General features: G+C 36.8%; 1 protein-coding gene across 1 annotated transcript; it reads left to right on the top strand.

Moving 5' to 3' along the window:
- The first annotated feature begins 383 nt into the window (after nt 1-383).
- Nucleotides 384-6169, top strand: LOC105795451 (NAC domain-containing protein 101). Its single transcript, XM_012625084.2, has 12 exons — nt 384-665; nt 759-1021; nt 1411-1551; nt 1646-1972; nt 2315-2620; nt 2742-2954; nt 3439-4622; nt 4723-4875; nt 4981-5160; nt 5265-5437; nt 5514-5582; nt 5684-6169. Exons 1-7 carry the CDS (start codon nt 512-514, stop codon nt 3658-3660), a joined length of 1626 nt encoding a protein of 541 aa, XP_012480538.1. The 5' UTR covers nt 384-511; the 3' UTR covers nt 3661-4622; nt 4723-4875; nt 4981-5160; nt 5265-5437; nt 5514-5582; nt 5684-6169.
- Nucleotides 6170-9041: the final 2872 nt, after the last annotated feature.

Genomic DNA, 9041 nt, shown 5'->3' with positions numbered 1-9041 from the left:
ATTGGGGTGAACATAATATATAATTAAAATTTTAAGATAATGGTAATTTTAAAAGAAAAAGAAAATATTTCAATTTTAGAGTAGTAGATTTGCTTTTTTTATAAGAATAGAATATATAAAATTTTAAATAGACACAAAATGAGTTAATTTTAAGACTGAATTTGTATCATATCAAAATTAATTCTAAATATAGATAACAAATCACAAGTAGGGATGGCGGGTTATATTTTGTATTGGACAGTTTTCCACTTGGTGACTTAACTAGTCTAAGAACTACTGAAACGCGTAACTCACTGGGTCCACTTAGCTTCCCGACTAAGCTGAGCCGAAGACCTTAAGAATTTGCGAGTCAATGCTTTGTATATGTATATATTGAACACTTACTTCATCTCCACTTGCAGACACACATATATCCTATTTTTCTGCTTCTTGAAAGCAAATAGAAATTTTGAGCTTTTACTTTTTTCTGGTTTAGTATAGTAGTCATCATAATAAGTTGGGTAGCAAGATCATGGACAACGTCCTGGAAATTGGGTTCAGATTCCTCCCACCAGATGAAGAGATCATCAGTTTCTTTCTGAAGAAAAAGATGATGGGTGATCATAAAACCACCCGCTATATCAGAGAGGTCGACCTCCTGAAGCATGAGCCCTGGCAATTACCTGGTAATCTACTAATTTTATCTCCCATTTCACTCATCATATGTTTTTATCTTGAAATTTGGGTTGGTGATTTTCTTTTTCCCCTTGAGAGGACAGCCATGTCTGTAGTACAGTCCACCTATCCAGAATGGTTTTTCTTCTATAAACTCAGCAAGATTTCCCAGAGAAAAAACGATCGTTCTACCAACGATGGGTATTGGAAATCAACGGGTGCGGATCGTCCCATCACTTGTGGAGATAGTCTGATTGGTACCAAGAAGACTTTGGTTTTCTATAAAGGCCGTACCCCTAATGGGCTCAGAACCGATTGGGTCATGCATGAGTTCCGCGCCACTGCCGACTCCCTTCCCCCTAATGCGGTAATCTTCGTGCACACATGACACGATCCATCCTCAAATCCCCCATCAAAGTTTTTTTCAGCTTTTGCTCTGTTTACATGTGTATGGTGAGTGATACATATGATTGCAAGTTACCAGATTTTATGGCTCAGATTACTTTAAATTCCCTTTGAAGTTTGTGGAGACGAACATCATGTAAATAGTTTTGTCTTGGGAATTAGATGGAGAGTTTAGTTCTGAAGATTGTTGCTTGCTTCCTGTTACTTACTAAATTAGGATCTACCGTTGTTTTTTGTCATATTAATCCACAATTGATTTAGTCCTGCAACTTTTATTTGTTAGATTCGGTAAACAATTGATAGCAGAGCATTTCTAACATGGAGGTCTCTTTTGGCCTTCAACTTCCATAGGATAACAGTTATGTGGTCGGCTACTTAAGGGGCAATGCTGCTGAGAAAAATGAATACTTGATTTCGAATGTTTATCAGCAATGTACACGTTTTGCAGCTTCTAGTTCCCAAGATAATGCCGTTGGGGCTACGTCTATGGAGGTGAGAAGGAACATGACTTACAAGCAACCTTTTTACTGAGTAATAAATAACCTTTGTTTCATGTGTGTTGAACTCACATATATTGATAATGCAGTCCAACAGTGCGGATTTTGATATTGCTTTGCGGATGTATATGGAAGAGGAAGGAATGTTTGATTCTGATCTCTCACCATCCGGTGGCTTGCACTGTTTCCCATCATCCAGTGCCATTTTCAATAATGACCAGAGCAGGATTGAAGAAGAACGTTTCTCCTTGGAGGATTTTGATTACCTACAGTCTGATGACTTGTTTGATGATGAAAATGAGTGGCAACGTCAATTCGTAAACACCATTGATGACGAAATGGAATTCTATGGTGCTCTGTTTCATAATCCAGATGAACGTACCAATGCAGAAGCTGAGTACAGGGACAATGCATGGGTAAAGAAACATTATAGAGTAGTTACCGTTGGAGATTTCTCCAACGGTGAGTAAAAACTGAGTCAGCACTATAGGAGAACAACAACTGCTTGAATAATGTCTGATACTGTCACGCATTATCACAGTTTCAAGTTTCTGATTATGAGGTTCTCCTATAGCGTCTTAGGATCTCCAGGGAATTGAAAGTCTATAGTTGTGTTCACATCTTGAAGAGGTCATGCAATGTTGCTTTCCTGTGGTCCAGGCAGTGTAATTATTTTAGTTGTCCTTGCGTCTTTTTAGAGTTTCATGTTTTTCACTCTTAAAATTTGACATATATCTTCCCCGTGTCTTTTTTAACAGCATGATCAAATTGTTCATATGTCTGATGGGACTTGCCATGGCCATTCGGAAGGACTCAATCAGAGGCGAATGGAAACTGGGGTTCATCATGATGAGGTCCTGATAATGGATTCTGGGGTTGAATCAGCGACAGTTACAGCCTATGAGATCAATTGTCTTGAACTGGTCCAGGAGGAAAGGTCTGTTAACTCAAGAGCATGCAAATCTGAATATAAGCCAATATCCCACAAGTCAGCGGTGCTGAGGCATCCTAGAAGAGTCCAATTGCAGGATAAATCTTTAGGGAAAGCAGTGTCCAGAGACAAGGTAAGTTAGTTAAACACTGTAGAAGGAAACTCAACTGCTTCAAATGTGGATTGAAACAACAACAATTCTTTCTTTACGACACTACTAACAGTTATTTGCTCCACATGCTTTCCTTTTGCAGACAAGAGAGAGTGGCATACGTGGTCCTGCTGTTCAACCTATCCAAGACAAGAAATCCATCCTGCAGGCTAACGAAGGCCCTAAAATGGATAGGGACAGGAATACAAAATTGATTGTGAACTGGAGATCTGAAGGATCATCTGGAAGCAGTAGAAAAAATTCTTTCAATTTCGTGGAGATGTCCCAGCTAAGCTGCAAAGCAGATCCAGCATTAGTATATTTTAGAAATTTAGTTTTGGGCTTGATTTTGTTCGTAGTTTTAGTTAGAGAAGTTATGTTTCTTAGATAGTTCAGACGTGTGTGTTTCCAGCATTCCATTATAGTAAGACATGCATGGTATTGCTATTCTTGTGTCCCATCTGTGATGGAAATTGGAATAATGGCCGTATAAAGAGTTTTCTTTACAGTTAAGCTGATTATATCTGTAGTTAAGTTGAAAAAAGCTAAATATTTTCAGAGCCATGTTTTTTTTTTAATTATAATAAAAAATATTTAGTTGTCTGTGGAACTGCAGTGATCTAGCCTTCTTTACTTTCTTGTATAGACCTCCAGGCTCCCCCTAATCGTAAACCTCATCTATGATCGTAATGGGGTTGGAGTTTCCATATCTTTAATGCATCCTTGTATTGCCTACAATTGCCACTAATATAAGGATGCAGAGGAGTTCCTTAATGTTCTTCCTCACCTATGGATTGCAGGGAGTTGCAGACTCAGTTTTTAGTTCTAGACCTGTGGTATTTTGTTCATGGAGGTTTGGGTTTCATGATCTCGCTTTACCCTTGGTTCTACAACCTATGAAACCTGTAAAATCCCAGGATAACTCAACAAGTGATGAGACCTTCCTCTCCAAACACATGGAAGTAATTGCATGCCATGATGCCAATGGAAGAATGTCTAAAACTGATATTATCATGGCTTAAAGGGGAACATAGAAGGACCAACAAAAGCAAAGACAGGGAAAGCGCTGAATGATGATAGTGAAACAGAGAAATCAGATCAGAATAGAAAGATATGGGGGTTGCAAGGTCCACCGTTGCACTTGCCTAGGAACTTCGCAAACATTGAATTTGATGAAAAATTATTATTACTAGGAAAGGAAAAAAAAATGTAAGCCTATGGAATCACTCCAAGTTGGCCAGTCGTGAAATTGGAAAAGAAAATTTAAAAACAGGGTTTTTTTTTTTTTTTTTTTGGGTGGGGTGGGGGGCATTCAGTTGGAACCTTATGCCCAAAGGCACAGTTAGGGTAGTTTCGGAGGAGCTTTCTCACAGTCTTACTGCACTGTTACATAAAATCCAGTCCTTAGCTCACTTCCTTGTCTTTGCCGCAAAGTTTTACCATTAAATTATCATTGTGACAGTACCTTCCCTTTATTTGTCTTCTTGTTTCATCATTTGTTTGATTATGTCTATCTTGTTTCTTCCAACACTCGGAATGAAATGAGGAAAACAAAAGGTACCGAATAATTCAGCCAAGTACCACTTGTGGAACAAAAAAGCACTCGGCATAAAGGGGTACATATTCAATCCAACAGATTTCCTACTCCATTACAATCGACGGAACAAAAACCTCCACCAAGATTCTCTGGTCCAAGCTATCCCTAAAGTGCAAGGTATCAGCGGATTAAAGCCTTGGGAATTACCATGTTCAAGTATTTTTTTTTTTTATATTACATCATGTTTATCTAGTTTCAGACACCCTCCATTTACGAATGTTCTTTCCATTTGTTTTGTGGGACATTTGAGTATACACGGATGATCATTACCCGTATCAAGAGGACAAACAAAGAAGGAAATAAAAGGACTTTGGTAGTAACAATTACAAAAGCAAGACCTATCCGATCATGCATGAATATGAGCGCACTGCTACAATTCCTGGACAGGTATGTTCCTTTTATCTATGCTGCTTAATTACCCTTATCCGAATTTCTCATTTTCTTTAATGCTGGTTACTTGGATTGTGTCGTTCCTTCATTTGTGTAGAGAACTTATATTCTGCGTAAATTAAAGAGAAAGTATGGAAAGGTTGAGGTTTCATGCATCGAAAGTGGTCAATCAAATCAATATTTGCTTCCTAACTTGGGAAATTATATTGCAAATAATGGAATTCAAGCTCAGGCCGCTAGATGCCATACGGTAATTTCGCTTTTTGTACTAATCATTTTTGCTCCATTTTCCCAAAAACTATGATAATGAACATATGCACGTAAAACTATCAATATTTGTCTACAAACGGTGCAGTATGAGTTAGATCCTAATCAGATATTGGCAGAGCTTAAAGTTATTAATGGCCATGAGGGGTTCGAATATCAATCTACGGAGTCGTGGAATTCACATCTTGTTGGTGATTTTCCAAAGAACCAGCGCTCCCATTTGCCTTTCAATTCTGGAAACCACATTGCTGGAAAGGCAACTCCAAACGTAAGCTTTTATGGGGGGTCTTTTTTTTAATAAAAAAATAGTGATCATTCTTATGGGTTAATAATGTTGACTAAATGGTTACTGTTGTATGATTTCTGTATCAGTTACTGATGAGGTACCTCAAGATCAATCAGGCACCAATGAAAAAGGCATATAATTTCGGAACTTGGTTGCTGCTGATGAAAGAAACAATCAAAGTAAACTGGTTGCTGAGAATGATGGATCGAGAATGCCTTCTAATTCCAAAATTGGTTCTGCAGAGGATTCAGTCCGAATAGTAAGATATGTGTGTGTGTGTGTGTGCAGATTAAAAGCATTTATGTAGAATTAAGGTTCGGTTGTCTATGATTTAGGACTCATCAAATTTGGGTGGAGATTATTCAACGGATGAAGTGTTTGCAGAATTAGAAGAGCTTTCAGAAGTAAATTGCTTTGCAAGAATTTTCATTTATAACTAGTGTTGTGTGTAGATATGATGAAAACACGATGATAAACTTATCAAATACTTGTTATGGTGATTCAGGTCCAAGGAAACAGGTTTGGGCAATTGTTTGATGATTGGATTTCATTTGAGGAAGAAATACCCAGTTTTTGTAGCAATTCCAACGAAGAACAAAATCTAACAGCCATTAATGGTAGCTTTAGCTTCTCATTTACCATGAATACATCCAGAAAAAGGTCACGCACTGAGGACATGTAGTGTCTCGCTCAATACCTCATTTGTAATATGGGAAGTCTTTAGAAGCAGTAAAACAAAAGTATTTCAAGGCAACTCTTTGCCAGCACGACCAACCTTTGTAGAAGCCCCTTGGGCACTCTCCTTCGGAGTCGGTTTTGATTGCTTTGAATCTCTTGTTTTTTGTTTTGGTTGTTTTTATGCAGTTCTTTTACTGCTTTTTGGTATGCTTCTCTAAATGTAAAGCTCTCTCTGTAATTGCAAAACTGTTGTTGCACCTAATATTATTCAATATGTCGTAACATTATGAGTAACAATATCAGTTCGTAAGTATGATTGATCTTTATGTTGGTGTAATTTTTGTTACAAAGAGAGGAAGAGAAGAAGACAGAAGAAAAAAAAAAACAAATTTAGAAAATAATGGAGAAGGTTATCGCTTCAACTTCACACACACAAATCATTTTATTAAAAAAAGTTAAAAAAAAAATACAAATTAACCTAAATGATATAGGCGGCCTAACACTGAGTAAAAAAAAAAAAACATAAAGTAAAAGAAAACTTACAGCAGAAAAATTAAACTTAAAACAGCTAGTAGTTACTACTGGAAGCCTAAAAGAAGTGACATACAAAACATATATCAAACTCAAAATAGATCAACACTCCACCTTGAGGTTGATCTTGGACATACCAAGCTCACGCTTGAGAAAAGAAATTTTATTCCTTGAAAGAGACTTTGACATCAAATCAACAACTTGCATCTCAGAGAAACAAAATTCCATTTTGATCAGCAAATTTTTCTGACCTCACGAATAACATGAAACTTCACATTGATGTGCTTTATTCTACCATGCTGAACTGGATTTTCAGCAATGGCAATACCCGACTTATTGTCACACAAAAGGACAATGGCACTTTCTTGCTCAAAACTAAGATCACAAAGCAAATTTCTCAACCAAATTGCTTGGTTTGCAGCAGCAGCAGCAATATATTCTACTTCTACAGTTGACTAAGCCACAACTTGTTGCTTCATAGAACTCCAACATATTGCACTTGAGCTAAGGTTAAAAACATACTCGGATGTATTCTTCATGTCATCCAAACTCCTTGCCCAATCATTGTCAGAATACCCAATCAACTTTACATTTCCTACCTTTAAATAATTTAGCCCTTCACTTCTTATGCCCTTCACATACCTGAAAACCCTCTTGACAACTCCCAATTGAACATAAGTCGGTGAACTCATAAACCTTAATAACAATGTTGCAGGGAACATTAAATCGGGTCGTGTTGCAGTCAAGTCAAGTAAGCTTCCAACCATGCTTCTGTAAATAAAAGGATCACAGAGTTTCTCACTATCATTCTTTGACAACTTCAAGTTTAGAGGCATTGGTGAGTCAACTCCTTTGAAAAATTCCAACTTAAATTTCCTTAGAACGTCTAAGGCATACTTTTGTTGTGAGATGAAGATATCATCATTCCTTTGATTAATTTCCTTCCCAAGAAAGTAGCTCATCAAACCAAGATCAAACATATCATATTCTTTTTGCATACTCAATTTGAATTCTGAGAGAGCTTTATTATTGCTTCCAATCACAAAAAAACCATTAACATAAAGAGAAACAACAAGCAAGTCAGCATTCATACCTTTCTTAAGATATAAAGTAGCTTAATTAGTGCTCATCTGAAAACCCAACTTCTGCAAATAAGAATCAATTCTGCAATACCAGGCCTTTGGTGCCTATTTTAGGCCATAAAGAGCCTTCTTAAACTTGTACACTTGATGTTCCTTTCCAACAACCAAAAAACCTTCAGGTTAACAAACATAGATATTTTCTTCAAGCTTTCCATTCAAAAAAGCTGATTTACATCCAAATGAAACACATTCCAGCCCAATTGACCTGCAATAACAATAAGTAATCTGATGGTATCATGTCTAGCAACTAGTGCAAAAGTGTCACCATAGTCAACTCCACCTATTCGTGCATACCCCTTTACGACCAACCTAGCCTTATGCTTGAACACAGTGTCATCAGGATTAAACTTAGTTCTATTGGTGTGTCGTTGAAAGCACAAAAAATAATCTATCCCTATAAAATAACGAAAAGAATAGTGTAAGGGAAGTAGGGTCAAATTCTAAGGGACTGGATTTGCACAACTTCTTCTTCCTCGAGATCCCGGGCACAATCGTGCCCAAGAAAAACGACGTACCTGAAAAAAAAAGACAGAATTAAAAATATGGACGAATTGAGATTGTATAAATTGAAACTGAAATTGTAAAAATTAAACAGAATTAAGAGAAGGGATTCTTTGATTTGAGGGGTTCCAGCCTCCGGTTAACTCGATCCTCCTTGAGTTCAATCCTAGGTTTTTAGATGATCTTTCTCATGATAAAATAAGCCAGTTATAGTGGAAGATGAAGCCTACGACCACTAACTCCACTTAGATTTTAGACTTACGATTTAGAGAAACCTAACTCTAGCCAACCGTCACTTTTGTGGGATCGTCTTACACTAGATCATCATTTCTCAATGGCGAATGCCACGCCATTTTCTCTCTTGGGCTTGAAAACCACTGACTCGATAAGCTAACGAACCGATTGTGCAACCTTCCCAAAACATACAAAGCGGCTGCTTTTGCACAAGATGAAAAGATCACTTTTGGAAGGATATGGACAGAAGTGTCAGTCCCGTAATGCGGAGAAACGATAAATACTATTGAGAAGGCTAAGTGCGGATTCTAAACCTCATTAACCTTTTTTAAGGAATCTCGACAACCTTTGGCTAGATGAGTTTAGTGGCTCATACTTTTCGAGAAAAAAGAAATAAGTTTAATAAAATGAAATTTTATTGAATAATAAAAGGAACAAAAGCTAAGAGCTTTAGGGAGACAGAGTTTTTATAAAAAAGATGAGTCCCTATTTATGTCACTCCATCCCCTATTTATAGTATATAGAAAACCTAGTTTGTTTCTATTTAAACTCTAAAAGATAAATAAAGATAAAAGTTGAAATTAAATCTAAATAATAATCCTAACAATAATCCTAATAAAATTTAAATTTAAATAGAGTCTTATGTGTATAAATCTCTTCTTTGAATTTTTGCCCCCAAGTTTTTCACACTTTGTATTTTTGGCACTACTTCTTTCCTATTTCGTATGCTGACCCATTTTATCTTTAAATTCATGCTTTTTGCCTCCAAATTTCCTT

Source organism: Gossypium raimondii, chromosome 7, assembly GCF_025698545.1.
Source record: "Gossypium raimondii isolate GPD5lz chromosome 7, ASM2569854v1, whole genome shotgun sequence".
Lineage (NCBI taxonomy): Eukaryota > Viridiplantae > Streptophyta > Magnoliopsida > Malvales > Malvaceae > Gossypium > Gossypium raimondii.
Note: the sequence above shows the minus strand (reverse complement) of the source record. Positions and strands in the feature narration are given on the sequence as shown.

Coding starts and splice junctions, on each gene's coding strand:
- LOC105795451 (XM_012625084.2), top strand. CDS start 512: ATGGACAACGTCCTGGAAATTGGGTTCAGATTCCTCCCACCAGATGAA. Junction 666..758: donor TGAGCCCTGGCAATTACCTG/GTAATCTACTAA, acceptor TTGAGAGGACAG/CCATGTCTGTAGTACAGTCC. Junction 1,552..1,645: donor TTGGGGCTACGTCTATGGAG/GTGAGAAGGAAC, acceptor TTGATAATGCAG/TCCAACAGTGCGGATTTTGA.